We start from the raw sequence: 18826 nt of genomic DNA, 5'->3' as shown, positions 1-18826 counted from the left end.
AACAACTATAGGCCTAATGCTTATTTTATGAACAAAGATTGTTAAAATTTACCGTAAAACTAAAGGCCAAGAGTTAATTTCTTAATTTGTCTTTAGCCTTGGATTAGGCCTATATTTATTTATGCTGAATATTAACTATCCTGAATTAATGAAAATGTTAGGTCTACCCTGAAAAAAAAATGAATCGCCCTAATAGATCTAGATATAGACCAAAATTTATATAGATTATAGATCTAGACTTAGGCCTGAAGGAATTTCATTCTAGATGTACTACATCCAATGCGCCGACTCCAGCAAAATCTAGGTTACGTATTATAATAAAGGGGCGTGGCAAATGTTTATAATTCCGGGTTAGGCCTATTTATTTATCACATACAGCCAGCTGTTTAAATTAAAGTTAGTACTACATCTATTTTGTTTCACGCTTAACTTGATTATGGTATTAATGCAATAAAGATACAGCACAATTTTAAGCTGTGGCGGTTCTAGACTTAAATTCCCACATGAAATCATTGCATTATTTTGACTACTTGTCTTTTTTTAGCAGTCGCACATGGGCTCTAAACGTAAAGTCTCGTCATTATACCGGTTCTCCGTTACCCCACGAGAACTGGGCCCAGACAAACGGACACGGCTATGAACTACGACGGAACTAATGGTACTGAAATGGACACTTCTGATTCAAGAAAAAGACCTTTAGACGGAGAAACAGATAATGGGGTCACCAAGAGATCTAACCAGGGTGGAGGTTAGAATGCTTTTTCGATTGTTGTTATGTAGCAGCGAAGAATTTGCACCTTGTTTTATCGATGAACAACCAATATGGCGGCCTGATAAAAGTGCAGCCGGTGATTGCAACTTTGCAAATTTCAGCGAATAGTTCTTGATATGTTATGGATTTTTCTGTGTTAAAATTATATTAATGTTTAATTATTTTGTGTGTGAATTCATGGTTATTCTTGGAAGCATTTTATATACTGGATGAAAGTATTATCATTTTTAAGTCTCAACGTCCGGGTTGACTTTCTAGCTTTTTTCTTCGTGTAAGGGCATGCCTGCGTAAACGTGTCAAATGTGCAATTTTGGGTTTTTATAAGCAGACATATTTTTTTAAAATCCATCGGCAATATTTTACTTTTAAAATGTTTAGCTAACATTGTAATATTAATAGTAATGATACAATCTGGAAAAAAGAATATAATCATTTTAATAGTCAATCGACAGACGGAAGTTTAAGCTGCTTGCGGTCACCTCGGCTGAGCCGCGAAGGGCATGCATACTAAGCGGAAAATTATGACGTTGACCGACCTAAATTCTTGTTAAACAAAATATTATAATAAGCCGAGATAGATTAAAAGTTGTTTTGAGTATCTTTTTGGATTACATATGTTGTTAATATGCATAATTATCAAGGATAAACATATTTTTAGGTCAGTGAATGTTACGAGTGACTTCAACTTCGTTTGGACTCGTTTCTGTGCTACACACCCACTTGCAAGCCTCAGTGGCTGTTGGTGTGATCAGTGATCTTCTGCCCACGTGTCAAAAGCAACTCATCCTGATGTTTTAGCTTTTGCTCTTGGTTGCTAGGGCCGCAATTAAAGAGGTTTTCATAACTTTTGCACTGGGGCATCAAGGCAGTTTGGGACTGCCTAAAATAGTTTCTCCAGCCAGGATACCTGGAAGTTCCAAGACACCATACTGCAGAATGAGTGAACTAGAGGCCAGGGTCTTTCAAGGTGATGATGCAATTTTAACATATTTTCCCCTCATGTTCTCTGACAACGTTTTCGCCATCATTCATCGCATCAACATCGATCATTGACTCAAATCATCTGCATTCTTCAATGGTTTGGAATTGATTTCTTTTTAATTTTTTTCCCATCATTTTAATGTGACTTTTTCAGTCACAGGAAGGAGTAGGACATTTTATTGGTCATTACAGGCGAGCAGAAGATTAACAGAAGAAGCAATTGGGTTCACTGTCACAAGCAGCATTGTTATAGATCTAGTTGTTATTTCTTTCTCATCTTCTAAGCATAGATCTAAATGCAAAAGTGTTTTACTTTCCCTAGATCTTTTCCTTTGATACTAGATTCTAGAACTACTTCCTGTTTAGGTCTGGTTCATTTGCCATGGTAGCATGTGCATTCATGCGTCTTATCAGTTTTATAAATCAGTTGGAAAATGAAAAACTTAAGCTAGGCCCTATAGCATAATTATTAATCTAGATTTTTAAATAAATATTGATGCACATTTTTTTCTCTGTAAATTTGTTATGCAATAAACTTGACTGCACATTTTATGATCAGGTACATTTTGGTTTGCTGTTTCCAGTAATCATTTAGTGGCATCCTCTGGTAACACTAGTAGGAAACTATATCATGAGTATTTAAAAGACAACTCTAAATAACAATTTTGTATAGGCCTAAAGTTAAAATAAATGAAACAACAAAGTCATTGAAAAAATATGGTGTGTTTTTCTATGTAACATTCAAAGTACGTATAAGCTGCTGGAAGTAAATAATTATAAGAGATTACCTCAGAGGGCTAGTTATTACTTCTAAACTCTCCCTTCGGTTATCAGAAGAATAATATCCAGTGTCTGATAAACATTTCCCCATAATGTTATATTTTGTGGTTGCTTTATTATTCCAAATCAGATCCTTAAAGAGTTTGTTGTTTCATACCACTTTATTCATAGAATAACTTAGAAAATACTCTTCCCTAATTGTTCACTTGTGGAAAATACTCATGGTTTATCATTTTCTAGCAGTGGTGCCACCCATTTTTCCTTGATAACTGGTATATAGAGCACAAACTGGTACCCAACAATATCAATCATGAATTGTAAATTTGAGATCAAATTTGCAGTTCATTTAACAGTTCAATGCTTCACTTTAAAATCAGTTTGGTATTTTATTCTTCAGTATTTTGTGCAATTGTTTGTGAAACATCAGACGTAAAATATTCATTCTTAAACATTGTTTATGTCTATTGTAACTGCCCTGTCAATATTTAAGCTTGTCAAAGTGCTTAACTTTTAATGGTGAAGACAACTTATATATTTTTAAAACTACAATTGTAATTACATTTTTTTTAGATTTAGCGATGTAGCTTAATTTTTTAATACTGTAATTTTGAAAGCTTTTTAATGCGGTAAGATTTTTTTAGCCCATTGAAGAATAAAATTGGATTACTTTAGGCACAGACACTCTAAATTATTAAAAAAAAACAACTGAATTTCACTTATCTAAATTGTTTGATACCCGATAACCTATGAAGTAATGTGTGTACGTATATATATATATATATATATATATATATATATATATATATATATATATATACACACACACACATACATTCATACATGTTTTTTTTTTTTCTTAATTGTGGTGATCTCACAACATTATTATTGCATTCTAATATTTTGAAGTATAAATACTGTGCATAACAACCTTTCCTAACCAGAAATATACTGCACATTTGTTACTAACTACTACCACCATTATATTCATCATAACAGTTTGTATTACTTTTCCACTATAATAATTAAATAATTCATTCAAGATTTATTTAAGATTAATTTTTTGTTTCACTTTTAGCTTTGTATAAGGTTCTGGTTTATACTAACTAATATTTTTTTGGCATATCATGTTATCTTTTTGTTCCACTGAAGATAAGGAAAAGCTGATGTTTAACTTTTAATTGACACTGCACCTACTATAAATCTACAATAATGGCTAAAACATATTTTTAAAATATATTTTCTCTCCTTTTTTGTAGTATTAGATCATCATTGTGGTCCATCATTCATGGTCTTTTGAACTTGTTTCTAAATATATTATAGTAATAGTTTTGCAACTATGCATTTGGCAAAGGTTACATTTAAATATATAGTATTAGTGTCACAGGAATGTGTTTATACATTAAAATGTGAGACAATATTGGTGTGTTTACTTTTTTAAAACAAGGTAACAGGTGGTGTACATATTACATGACAAGACTCATGGATTGGCTCATTGTACAAATAAAAATATTTTCTATGGCAAAAAATTGTCATCTTTTGTAGTTAAAATTAAGATTGGTGGATATAAAATATACAAGTTGTAATTCATGATTTATTTGAATTTTGCTGAGCATGAATGTACCTTTTTGAAAATATGATTGTCTTTTTTTCCTCAGTCCTTCACTATGGTAACACAGCTGGGGGTACATGGCAGGCTAATACTGAAGTGATGCAAGGACAAATGGGTACTGGGGAAGGTGATGCTTCTGCATCAGATGCTGGACGTAAGTCGTGTTTTTTACTACTTTTTAAATAGTTACTAAATTCTATACATTCTATTTGTCTTCTCTAGGGTGTTGCCTGGGATTTTAACCGTCATTATTGTTTAAGAAAACATAAACAATTAAAAACATTTATCCCAAGTTCAATCATAAATGAAAATTGGTAGCTTAGAGAATGTTTTTTTTTTAATAATAAATATTCTATGAAATAGTTACTATGTTAAATTTCTATTCCTTTGTACTGCACTAGTAGCTGTTTTTCTTGTTTCCTGTTGTTGACAGTATTGCCATAGAATTTTTGAGATCAAACTAATTATAGCGTATTATTAAAATGACCACAAAACTTCAATTAAATTAAAAGGTGGACATCATCACCAAGTTGGCTTTAATATGTAGATCAGACAACACCCTAGTCCTGACTGAAAAATGTTTTGTAAGAGTAAAAAAGCCTTCATGTTATGAACGCTTAAAAACAAACAATTACAAAAAATAGTTGAAAATTTTAAATTCTAATCCATGCATTGGTATGAATAAAATCTTCACTTCATGTAGATGTGTCAGCATAGTTAAATCCCTAATGTCAAAATGACACATTTCAGCCTTCTCTGTTTAGTATTGTATTTTGTCATCTTAAAATTGTTTGAAGTACTAGTCAATTTATTTATAAAGATCTTGCTAGATAGTGGTTGTAATGCTTCCATTTATCTGCAGTTTAATCCAAGGTTTCTTATTTGCTTCTTCCCTATTGTTAATCTTAAAGTTAAATTAAAAACAAGCCGTACTCTTTTGAAAAAATTAATAGTACTTACTTAATTTTGTTTTTGCTACAATTGATTTGCCTCTAACATGTAAAATAAACCATTTGTTTCATGTAAACTAATTTTTAAAAAATCCTCTCAGTATTAGGCCTAATCTGAGTATGAGAACTTGTTTGACCAGAGGACAAAATTCCCAGTTATAGACTAAACTGAATGTATTAAATTTATTTATTCTCTAACAACCTCACATATGTGCATTTGGCACATGTAGTCATACTTAAAAGCTAAAAGGCCTAATAATTACTCAAAATCTTGTGTGTTGAATATAGTATTCGTCTGTTTCCAGTTAATTACTTTTTAAAACTTGTAACCTTGCACTGACTATCCAACTTAAGTTTTACTTTTTTATGGTCTTACTTTATATTTATTTTGTTTGATATAGTTTATAAACTGAATCGCAGTTAAAAACAACTGGAAACAAGTGAAAATTTGAGACCTAGATACTTTTTAAATTCCTTACCCATTCAGTAATCTTATACTTAATACTAACATTTAGTTATGCAGCATGCAGCTTTTATTTTTCCCTTCTTAAGAATAAACCTGCACTCAGTAGTGGAAAGCTTTTAAGATTAAAAAAAAATAGACATGTATAGTTCAATTTTACAGTTTGCTTTACTGTACATCCCAAGAAAGATAAAACCAAGTTTTAGAACATCTTTATTTTGTATTGTATTGGCACAACAATTTCATTATTTTTATGCTTTGGAACTGTATCAGCAAAAAATACATTGCTATATGATATACATTTTGTTATCATTCAAAGCCTGTAATGATCATTCTTGATTTTTATACTAGTATTTTATATAATAAAACACCAGAGCTATTCTAAAACAATACTGTATGTGGTGTTTGTAATGTCTTTAATGTTTCTTGTGAAAGCCTCTTAAAGGGTTTGTTATGATTAGTTGACATTCATGTGTGACTTAGTAATCGGCTGCATACCAATCTGTTTTGGAAGTTAAACATTTCCATTAGACAACATTAGAGAGTAGTTTCAAAGAATAAGTTGTCTTAATTATCAGTCACAATTACAGGCTATTAGTTGCAGCACAATCAGAACAAAGACTTTTTTTGTGTTGTTAAAAGCAAACATGGTCAAGTTAGTGACAACCTACTTGGCAAATGGTCATCTCTGCATCTTAGATGAAATGAGTTTGATTTCTATTCAAAATAAGTTTCTCAATTATTGTTCTTTTTTCATCTCTAGGCTATTTTATGTCTTTTTTAATTTAATATATTACAAATAACAAACTTCGTTTAATCTATAAAATGAATCCTGATCATTATTAGGTTTAGCAATGAGGTATATTCTCTCAAAAGTATCCTTATTGTCAAACAAATATTTTTTTTTACTTGTTTGCATTTAAAAACTTAAAATATTAGATATAAATATAATCTAGTCCATATCCGCTAAGCGGTATGGTGGACATATTCTTGAATTGAGCGCATCTTAATTCTACAGAAAAAAATGAAACCCATTTTTTTTTATCCATTACATTATTTACTGGATTGCTAAGATAGTACCTGCAGAGTTGGTAATTTAATAGGTGGTCATGCCCTATTAACGGCATATTAAGAGAATATGGTACAGCCATTTAGATGTTACTTATGTCATCTAAAGTTCGATAACCTATAAACATGATTTATCAAACGTTGGTACATTTAGTTAAATGTTCTTGACAGTTGTCTGTGGATAACTCCGCATTTAATTCTTTTCTCTGTCTAGCCTGGAACATGACAAAAACCCGTATGGTTACGGTCTTAAGGCTAACTCTAGGTTTTAATTAAATTCTATTATCAGGTTGAGCCTGTATTTTCTGGAGTATTGATAATTCCCTTTCCATTAATTCCATTGTTTATAATTTTGATATGAGTGCGAGTCTTTGTCAACTATTTGTCGTTGTAACCTATCACTCACAGGCAGCGCAAGGCGTGTAATCTAAAACTAAAACAGTGTGTAGTTGCCGTGTTATCTAGGCCGATTTAGTCAGCTGATGTAGGCTGCTTTACAGGTTTAAGCTTGGCGGTATGCCAAGCACTGCCGCAGAACTCGGTGGCTTAATGGTTTTGCGATTACTCGTTTTGAAACTTGTATATGGAACCTACTTGTATTTAAAATAGATCTATCAAAAGCTAAACATGTTTAACATCTTTTCGACACCATTCTCTTAGTGTTTGAATGCATGTGTAATGTTTTTACACACCCTGTAATAATTAAGCAAGAACATTTTGCAATGCCTTTCTGGATTGTATTAACCTATGCCCGTAATGTGACATCCGATTTCCCCCGGATTCCAAATTTTTATAGAATTCAAATTTTCAGTCCGAATTTTTTCAACTGGCAATCTATATAGTGTACATCTGACCCCGTTTTTTTTACCGTTAATCTAGCATACGTGGTACTTGACACCCCCCCCCCCCCCCCACACACACACACACTTCTACCATTTCCTATTACAACTCGATTAACCCACCCCTCTTCTAGCAAGAGACGCTGTTTTCTAAGTTTATGTGAACTTACTTTGACCCCTAGTACGTGGTATACTGCTTGGTGAGGATGGGGGGGGGGGGGGGGGTGATTTACGACGACGACAATCTGAAAAAGCGCTAGTTTATGCCATGACGTATGCTCTTTAGGCTTACTGATTTCCGAACATTGTGAACTCTTGGTGACCCATCTTCCGTGTCTTTTTTTTTGCTGGGGGGGGGGGGGGGGGTTACGACGACAATCTGAAAAAGCGCTAGTTTATGCCATGACGTATACTCTTTAGGCTTACTGATTTCCGAACATTGTGAACTCTTGGTGACCCATCTTCCGTGTCTTTTGGGGGGGGGGGGGGGGGGTACGAAACCGGCAATTTTTAATAGCAGTCAAGGCCAGTCCTAATCCATAAATAATACTATCAAATGATACATTTTTGGCTTGATTCTATTTTCAAAAACAGTTAACACGCCTCCTCCTGCGGCCCCCACAAAACTTTACTGTCACTTCACAACACTTAGAAATCTAGGGCCTACCTCTAAAAACAATAAAGACCTCCGAAAGCAAAATCACCAATGAGCATATATCACTCCTTTAAAAATATTGAAATCGGGAATAAACATAGTTACCTTTAAAGGGCAATTTTACCTAAATGGGCTAATATCGAATTTCAGCTATTTTGGTCGATTTTGTCCATCCCATGAACTAAAAAGTTAACATATGACAAGTTTTTACAGTTGAATATATTACCCAATAAAATTGAAGATTGAAGTGTATATAATTACAGTTAAAATTAATCAAGTACAATTTGGAAATGTATAAAGCAGTCTCACTTCGTATTCCATAATAGCTTTATATAGTTGACATCATGAATAAAACATGTCCTTTTTAGTTGCAATGTTCCATTTAGAAACAGTTTTTTTAAATAATTCAAATGTAAAAAAATAGAAAGGAAAATATACATTTCCAAATTGTACTTGATTAATTTTAACCATACCATAAAATAATTTTTCTTTGGACCTGATTCTAATTTTTAGGTCCAAAGAAAAATTATGTTATGGTATGGTCTCATCCCTGCTAGATCTATATGCACTTGACATACAGTCGTAAAGTTTTTTGACTTTACGTATACGTACCACATCCAACCACTAAAAGGAAAAGTTTAAGGAACTTACTTGCAGTGTTTCTTCCAGACTTTTTTTTCTCCGGGGGGGGGGGGGGGGGGCTAAGCTAAATTATACTGGAAGAAACTCTGCTTACTTGTAATCCCAACAAATAACACTTTTCTACTAATAAACACTTTTTCATTTTTCTGTCAATCTGAAAAGATCAAACGGAATTAGGTACTTAAAAAGGGATAGCTTTATTACGATTTCTCCGGTTCCCATCTTTAATGTTGTCTGCTGTGGATATCATTATCACAGCTACCCCATTATATCAGAATTAAGTAGCGTTTTATTAAGTTTGGAAAAAAAAAACATGTGCTACATAGGAATCACGTTTATTTTCTCAATAGATGCAAATATTGGTCAAAGTAGGTCACGTTGGTTAGTAGAAGCATCGACACGGCTTGTCATAGCCTAGGCCTATCTTCGTTGCCCAGGCTATTTCAGGTCACATGAGACAACAGACACGTGTTGATTTTATTGAATAGGCCTAGTCTGTGACACGGAGAACCCGCCGCCCTTTCGTTAACTTTGAATTACAAGTCGCTCTATAAATTTACAAACAAAATATTAGGTACATTAGCCTACATAGGCTTGTACTTTAAAAACTAAACATCATAATCACGTAATACTTTAAATGTAGCCTACTGAATCTATCTTTAATTCTCGTTTTCCATTAGCCGGCTGTTCATCTTATTGATATGCGCCTTTAAAAAGCTGTCACGGTAACTCGAATCAGCGCTGCAGTGCTTATGTGTAACGTTCTTGCATTTCTGCATCGTCAGCGTTTAATCTTTTCTAATGTCACCTTTAAACTGCTATCTAGGGCGAGGTGTTATTCATGGTGTAACATTTATAAGTCAAACAAATGATCAAGTCAATCGACAAATAAGCTACGCTACACATTTATTCTTTGAATAAGTCTACAATGTGCACATGTTGTAGAATATGTATATTTTATACATATTCGTGTATATTGATAATTTTTATTTAGCTAAACTTCATAATGAGCTTGCAATGACGAAATGCCCAACCAAGAGCTTTCCTTTCCGTGATATCGATGTCTTGAGTCTGCCAACCCCTCCCCTCCCACATCCTTGTGTGTAAAACCCAATTCCGCGTGTAAGCCGCGGTTTGCGTGAGTCTGCCGGCAAATCAATTTTGAGTCGATAAAGCACATTTTACCAATGTGTGTTTATTTGAAGTCCTAGCGAAATTGATTACTGAACAATTTCTACTTATTTCACTGCTCTGTATTTAAAATCTTATTATGATTCCTGAGATGAACATTTTACACACTGTCAATACCTACACATAATCATGTGTGTAGTTAATTCTATTTGAGCATGGTGCAAATATCAGCTATAAAACGGTCAGCTAATTAAAAAAAGACTAAGTGGTAGGTCTATATCCTGGCCTGTCTGTCAATCATGAAAAATAAAGGTGTAGATAAATCTCTCCTCTAAATATTGTATAGAGAGCTTTATGTGTAAAACATTAAGCCAAACACAGTATTTCTGTCCTCATTCTGATTCCAGCTGCTGTTTTACCACTGGCTCACCCACTAAAACCCCACTACTTAACTCTCTCCTCCTAATAGATTCTCAGCCTACTTTTTCCCCTGCCTTAGTTTTTTTGCTCACTGGTATTTGGCCAACTTGTGTGTTAGTGCTACCTGCCTGGAAGCATTAAATATACACATGCCCTCTCTCACACACATTCAAACATTGCAAACTCATTCTCATTCATTCCCACTCATCCTCTATTTGACACACCATTTTGAAAGTTTAAAAAAAAACACGTAATTTTGGGGGGGGGGGGGATTCTGACTGACTTGAGTGACAGCTAACAGGGAGAGGAGGGCTTATAATTAGGGTACAATGACTTATTTTAAGACACATAAATGGGTAAAAAGATTTAGACAGTATTTTGTATTTTAGAGTAGATCTAGAGAAAAGGTTTTGGGACTTAGCTGTCTTTTGTAGAAACTGGTGTCATTTTATGGCTTGGTGATTTTGACATCATGTTATGGGTGGGGTATATAAAGACCAGCTACCATGATATAATTTATACTGCTTTATAACTTAAGAGTGCATAAGTGAAAACATTACAATCGTATCAAGTTTTAGTCAATAAATGTAATTTTTTTTCCCCTTTAGTTTTTTTCTTATTGTATTGATTTAATATGAAATACATTATACATTATACATATCCAAAATTACAAAACTATTAAACAAATTAATTTTCTTTGTTATATATATATATATATATATATATATATATATATATATATATATATATATATATATATATATATATATATATATATATATATATATATATATTGTCCTTATTTAGATTTAAAAATGCTAAAGAGTTGAATGTGTACTTTGTACTCAGATAAAAAGTGGAACTTAACAAAAATATGACAGTTGTATTCAGTAACCTTTATGCTTCTCACAGTTAAATAATGTAAATACTTCAGAAAATAGATTTTCTTCATAGAATTTTATAAACACAGTAGTAGAGCATTATGGACTGCAGGTAGCTTTGAAAACTTATTTGATTCAGCCATAAATATTCCACTAAATTTTTTTCAAAAAGACTCAAATTTAGCATGTTTATTAACAAAATCATTTTGCAAGCTTATTTGTTTTCACTACTTTTAAAATTGTAATATTATATTTAACTAATACAAGTTTGTATTTTATTGCTAAAATTTCTTTTTTTTAGTTTGGACATTAGTTTGTACCTTTTAAAATAATAATTTTATCTTCAACTTTTTTTAGGAGACAATATACACTTGAAGATTTTGGTGCCCAGTGTAGCAGCTGGAGCAATTATTGGAAAAGGGGGTGAGACCATTGCACAAATACAGAAAGAAGCTGGGGCAAGAGTAAAAATGTCTAAGGCAAATGATTTTTATCCAGGTAAGTTTTCAATGAACTGTTTAAAAATAGCCCTGTTTAATTATTTTATGTTACATAGCTTTGTCAGTTAAGTTATATTTTGCATTGAAACACATTTAGAATCCCATGCTTATTTCTAATTTTAAATTAAAATTGCATATTACAATAGTGCTGGATATTTTCTTAAAATTTGTTACCTATTTTTACCTATAATGCATTTACTGATAAACAAAAAGAAAACTTAATTACAATATTTTTCAGGTACCACCGAGCGTATATGTCTAATTATGGGTGCCCCTGAAGCTGTAAGACAAGTAAATAATTTTATCATGGAGAAAATAAGAGAGAAGCCGGAGTCCAACCCTACTACACCTACAAAACCTGATGATGCCAAAAATAATTTTGAGAGGCATCGGCAGGTAATAGAGGTATTTCAGGTTCCATTTTCATCCTCATCTCATTTTCATATGATCTGCCTTTGGTTAATAATAAAGCTGTCAAAGTTGCTTTTGAATACATGGCAAATTAATATAATTTTGAAATCAAAAGTACACATTTTAACTATTTATGATCAGTTAAAATTGCATATATAGAAGTTTTCAACCAATATATTGCCTCCCATTCCTTACATCAGAGTACTATAAGACATTTACCATTATATCACATCAAATGTGAAAATTGTATTCTATGTATTATTGTATGTTCCGTCTGAAATAAAAGTGTGATGAATAGCCAAAAATATTGAATGCTTAAAGTTGAATGTTAACTAAAGGCAGAATCTGAATACTTCTAATATTATGTTGAATAATATAAAATATGATATTGAGCAAAAAATATTTTACTTAAATGTACAGCAAGCAAACCAGTTAGATTAATATTAGATCATTTTTTTTTGGTGTAATTTCAGTAAATTTGAAAAAAAAAAACCAATACAAATCTGTATTTTATAAAGTGTTAGTGTAATAAGAAAATCTATCTTATCTATAGAAATGGTTTCTAAATTTAAACTCATGATATGAGCTGAGCATGATAACTCATAGTAAATATTTTTTATTTTGTGTAATTGAATTTGGAGAATACATTTTTTTATTTTCTGATCATGCTTCATTGTCATGCTCATGCCATCTTCATCTTCATGCAATTAATTTTACTGTATGGTATATTATTATTGGTCAGGTTAGATGCAAAGTTGTATTTCATAATTAAGTTTAAAATATGAAAATTTCTATGGGATGTGCTCATGCAAACCATAAAAAAGAAATCCTTGCCTTAATATTAATAGGTGAAGATCTTAATTCCAAACAGTACAGCAGGAATGATTATTGGAAAAGGTGGAAATTTTATAAAACAAATAAAAGAAGAAAGTGGTGCTTATGTGCAAATTTCGCAGAAGTCTAAAGAGACTAATCTTCCAGAGAGATGTGTAACAGTTGCAGGTTAGTTACCCTTTTTATAAAAAGATTAAGAAATTTTTTTTATTTTGTCTATAAAAGTATAATGCTACATATTGTCTATAAAAGTATAATTAAAGGCATATCTATAGCAGCCTGAAATCTAAATTGTAAATAGTTTACAAGCTTTTGCTCTAGACTCCCTAAAGGTAGTAATGTCTCACTAAAGTCTGGCTTTCAGAGCTTTGAGATACTCTCTTTTATCTTTTTGCTTTACTTAGTAATCTCCTTTCAAATCTTCTCTAACCTTTGACATTGTTTTCTATTATTTTTAACTATTAAGATTGTCTAGAGTTTCTGTAATATTCCATTTTTTGTCAAGTCAGTATGCTTTTCTGTAAACAAAGCTATTCTATTCAACTAAACTTCTGATAAAACATTTGTATCTGAAACTTTAAAAATTCTATCAACCAACTTCCAAGGTGTCTAACCCTATTAGAGAATAGTGGTCAATATTCTTGTTTCTTTTTAAAATTTGTTTTAAATAAATATGGTGTGCGAAAAAATTAATTTTGAAAATGCAATATCCACCTGTGCATTTTTACACAACTTCTCTTTTAATTATTCTTTAACGTCAAGTGACCTTAAAATAACTTTTTTTTAATAGGTGAATTGGATGCGAACATGAAAGCAATGGATTTGATTCTTCAGAAAATTGTTGAAGATCCACAGAGTAGTAGTTGTCCAAATATTAGTTATGCTGATTATACTGGACCAGTTGCATCTGCTAATCCTACAGGGTCACCTTTTGCAAACACCCCATACCAAGCACGCAACACTGAAATGATGAATAATACAGCTGCGGCATATCCTACTCAAGGTTTTAATTTCGGTACGAATGGAAACAACTCTTATAATGGAATGGGGGGACTTGCAGGACTCAATATGACATTGAGTGCTGCTGCCATGGGACTAGGTGGTCCTATGGCTGCTCAAGCACTTGAAAACTTAAAGATGACCTTACGCAGTTCTGGCTACACAGAGCAGGCTACAGAAGAGATTAGTACTGCCATGAACACTTTAGCCAATTATGGAATTTTAGGTATGGGGATGAGTGGTGTAAATCAGATGGGGGCTAACATGACAGCCTCTAGTTTAGCTAGTATGCAAGGCATGCAGATGGCTGGCACCACTACAGGGGCTGCAGCTAATACATCTTTTGGGGCGGCAACATCTCAAGCTTCAAGTATGTTTGGGCCTGTGGGCAGTACTACTACAGGCCAACAGCAGTCGACTAACATATTTGGAAGTTCTTCACCAAGTATGGCCGGAGCAACTGATCGATACGGCTCCAGTCCAATGCTTGACACTTTTGCCCAAACCCCTGGATATGCTGCTTCAGCAAGTGCTGTTGCATACCCAGCACAAGATAGATCATCAGGTGCAGTCACTGTAAATGTTAACCAGAACTCTTTTGGCCTGGGTACTGGCATGTACAGTCCTACTGATGATAAAACATCAACTAAACAAGAGATGGAAGTCCCTGAGAATATAGTGGGAGCTATTCTTGGACCAGGTGGGAAAGGTATTGTGGAGATCCAGCAGTATACTGGTACCAATATTCAGATCTCCAAGAAAGGGGTTTATGCTCCAGGCACTCACAACCGTATTGTGTGTATCTCTGGTACAGTGAGCAATATCACAAGGGCACAGTACATGATCCAACAGCGCATCCAACAGGAAGAGTACAAAAGGGCTAGACAAGCTACTGCTCGATAAATCCACCTGATATTTAAAATATGTGGTCTACTCAAGCCTAGGGACTACTACTAAAAGTGGATTTATACCATGAAAAATTTCAGTGATAATCTAAACTGTTTTTCTTTATTTTCAAGTTAAATCTATTTATTCTTGTTTATTTCAGTTTTGCGAAAGATGAATTATTTATTTTTGGATTTTTCTGGTTGGTCTTTTTATTTTGATCCTTCATATTCCCTGACTAGTGCAGAATTATTATACTCGTCTTCTATTGCTGTTTAGCATTCAATATTCTGAGTCGTTTAAAATTAGACTCTTTGTTGGTTTCCTTGTATTAATTAGTTGTATGGATTTTTAAAATTAGCACATCCTGTGAATGTTTTGTTTGTTCTCATTGTTCACCAAACATTTCACCCCTCATCCCATTTATTTAACTGTAATAAAATCACATCAGGTCTGGCGTTGGTTTTTTACAGTACTGGTCCACTTGGAAACTGAAGGGCTGTGAATTTTTTAATTGTATTATTGTATTGTTTGCTTTCTTCCTTTTTAAAACTTAAGTCAAACATTGCCACGAAATACGAGTAGTAGAATATAATTTTTTATTCTAGTACTGAGTAATCCGTGGCAGGCCAGTAAAACTGCCTTCGCTGCTCATTTGAATTTCATCATCATCCCATAATCATGATCATTTTTAAAAATTTACATTTTATCAGATTGGGGCAATATCTTATAATGGCATCCTGCCGAAAGGCCCATATTTCAACCATAGATTTGTTTTTGCATGTTTAAAAGAAAGTTAATGGAATTTAGGGCTACCTAAACTTCCCATGTTTTAAACTGCAATTATAAAGTACCATTTGTGATAATACATTCTACATTAATGTAATTATGGAAAGCATTGTGACAAAATTTTCTATTTATTTATTTTTTACTTACTATGCATTAGAAATTTTGTTATAAGTAAAATGTTAGTCAAGCCATATGATTTTAATGTGATGATGTTAATATCAAATGATTCATTGACACATTCATTCACTTTTCTTTTTCTTCATTACTCCATTACTTTTTTTCCCACTAATGAAGTGTTTTCCTGTGGTATTAATAAAACTGATAAATTTAGTGGCAATATTATCAATCAGGATGCCAGAATGTTAAGCTTATTTTTAAGCAAACAGTGTCTAATAAGCAGGAAGAAAGCATGTGATATCTATTTATAATCATAAATCATTCTTCATGATGTGCACATTTACAGACATACACTACACCCATCTTGCTTATATGGATTTTATTATCTAATGTTGAGAATCCAGGTTAATGCAAAGACAAATGGTGACTTCATTAATCGCTATTCCCATAGCTTCATATATAGCTCAATGTGTAATAAGTTATAGCATTGTACAGTTTTGTCACATTGCTTTCCTTTCATTTTATACAGTCATTGCCTATGAGCACATAACTTAAACATATATCAATATTTAAAAAGAAATGTCTTTCTTTAGAGAGGATGTGCAGTTATAATCAATTGCTGTTGTCTTACATCAAGCAAGAGAGGACTGTATTTTATGTATTACAATATGGATATACCTGTATGTACAAATGCTACATTTTAGTCAATTTTTTTATTTATCTCATTTGTTAACCCTGTGTTTTATTATATAGTCAGTCTTAATTTTTTAATGGTGGCGAACAATAGCCAGAAAAGACATGGTCAGAGTTTATAGCAAACTATATGCTTATTAACCTTAAAAGCAAACTTGTTTGAGATTTATTTTTCTGTGTAATATTTTAACTTGAAATCTGGTGTGCGGGGTGGTTTGTTCCAGTGTTGTTGTTTTGTGATCGTGGTGTATTTTAATTTTTCAACCAGGGAAAAAGATAAGAAAAAAAATTGCCTGTTAAAACATTTTCTCAACTGAAAGAACGGGTATTGTTGAGATAATATTTAAACAATACTGTTTGTGAATTGTGATTCTTCAGTTTTTTTAAGACTGGACAAAATAGGCCACCATAAGATTTATTTTTATTATTAGTATAATATATTTATGAAAATTCTAGATATTATTTTTTCATTAGATTCTGATTCATCCTATTTCTTCACTTTTCAAAATTTTATTTCCCCAACCTGCATATGTCAAGAAATGAATTTATTACTTCCATCACCTGAGTCCACCTGTATTTCACACTACTATCTTTTTATTAATCATGAATCAGCATCTGACATTGTTGTAACTAGCCAACCCATTTTTTAAATTAAGCCACGAGATCTGGATTTTGTCACAGCCCGAAGTCTTTCCTATGTCATGGTGTACGGGGATATTTGCCATTGGCCATCAGTCCACACATAAAACACATTTCACAGTTGCCTTTTGAAAAGGGTCTTTTGTAAGTCATCTTAATATTTTTAAAAATGAAATTCAAAGCAACCTCACATTGAATGCAGCACCTACATAAATAATCAAATATTTAAAGCTACGTTTACATTTTTAGATGACAAATTTTGACTAGGCATGGGGTTTTCATTTATCATTGTTGTAAGTTATTACCTCAGACATTTCACCTGTAACAAAAATATTTGCAATTTCAGACTTGTACATTTTCTCAAAACAAAATTTATCACCAACATTCATTTTGCATTCAAGTCTAACAATTTTTATATATTAGGGTTTGTTGCTTTTGAAAAGAATGTGTGAAAAGTCTTATCACAAGTCTAAAACCATCTAACTTGTACATCAATAAAGAAGCATTTATTTATCAAATAAGCTGTATGTTTATCAACACATGCACACAAACACTTAAGATTCGTGCTGTGTGCATACCTTATTTGTATTATAATGTACTATTATTTCAGTATCAAATTGAAATGCGTCTGGCTGGCCAGGGGCAGATAATCCGGTCACCCCATTGTTAGTGTGTGCCTCTGTAGATGCCAGCGCTTGGTAGACATTTGTTGGTGAGGCGAATAGGTGGTGGGCTCCTTTAGGGTTCTGACAATGTTGTTTGAGACAAACAAAAGCTTTCAAAAAAAATAGTGATAAATCCTCCCTTGAGACAGAACTGGGTGCATTATTAAATAAGCATTAATAAATAGCAAGAACTAATATATCCCTGAAACCGGATTGATTTTCTTTTTACCTTGTTGATTGTTTTATTGTGTTAAAAATTATTTTAAATGTGCACATTTTATACACATTTTAGTGCACATCTCTATAGAAATACAAATTTTCCAAACTTCAGTTGCACTGTGAAATTACATTTTTAACAAGCACTAGATTACAAGATTTCAATGGTTAGAACTGTATATAGAAATTAGTTTTACTCTCTAAATTTGACCTTTGGAATGCTGCTTGTGCCTAGATCTTTTTTTTTTATTCAGCTTCAGAAAAGAGCACATGGTTTGCTTTAATTTAAATAACAGTACAGTGCTCACTGTATTATCTAGTATACAATGGGGATAAATCACCTTTGCTAGTGTTAAGTTATTTTGTCATCTGTATTTATGGCTTCACTTAGTTATGCATGCCTTAGATTATAAATGGTAGACATAATTGTGGATATTCATGAATTATTTTATCAGTCATGGTAGCTCATTACTTTCGCTTTTGTCATGGCAAGCATGCCACCATCTTTGTTATTGTTGTCTCATTTTACTGGCAGAGATGCTTTATTCCCGTATTTAAATTATTTAACGGTAAAACCTGCAACCTAATATGTGGTTGGTGATAAAGGAGGACTAACATGAAGTGAGAATATGCAGTAAAAAAAAAATAAAAGTTTTCTCAATCTTTTCGTTTCTTTCTTCAGTCATTTTATTTTTATAAAAAAATTTTTATTTCAGGTAGTAAATTATTTTAAAATGGAGTCTTTTATGGCTTGGTTTGTTGGGTAGACCTCTTATTTACTGTTTCCATTGCAAAGACTGAGCTATTTAAAAGCAGATGTAATGGCCAATTAAAAGTTTTAAAATAACTGTTCAAAAGGATTGTAGGCCTTTGAACTATAAAATATT

General features: G+C 32.5%; 1 protein-coding gene across 4 annotated transcripts; it reads left to right on the top strand.

Moving 5' to 3' along the window:
- The first annotated feature begins 566 nt into the window (after positions 1–566).
- On the top strand, positions 567–18604 carry LOC131953887 (RNA-binding protein Pasilla). 4 transcript variants are annotated; one of them, XM_059317314.1, is made up of 7 exons: positions 617–748; positions 1431–1739; positions 4189–4296; positions 11549–11689; positions 11930–12096; positions 12951–13104; positions 13727–18604. In XM_059317314.1, the coding sequence occupies exons 2-7, from the start codon at positions 1709–1711 to the stop codon at positions 14836–14838; spliced, it is 1713 nt and encodes a 570-aa protein (XP_059173297.1). In that variant the 5' UTR covers positions 617–748; positions 1431–1708; the 3' UTR covers positions 14839–18604. The 4 variants fall into 4 exon arrangements, with proteins under 4 accessions (XP_059173295.1, XP_059173296.1, XP_059173297.1 ...); XM_059317315.1 differs by lacking the exon at positions 617–748 and adding an exon at positions 830–848; XM_059317312.1 differs by lacking the exon at positions 1431–1739 and having other exon boundaries at positions 567–748.
- Positions 18605–18826: the final 222 nt, after the last annotated feature.

Source organism: Physella acuta, unplaced genomic scaffold, assembly GCF_028476545.2.
Source record: "Physella acuta isolate Inbredline_101_S28 unplaced genomic scaffold, ASM2847654v3 ptg000964l, whole genome shotgun sequence".
Lineage (NCBI taxonomy): Eukaryota > Metazoa > Mollusca > Gastropoda > Physidae > Physella > Physella acuta.
Note: the sequence above shows the minus strand (reverse complement) of the source record. Positions and strands in the feature narration are given on the sequence as shown.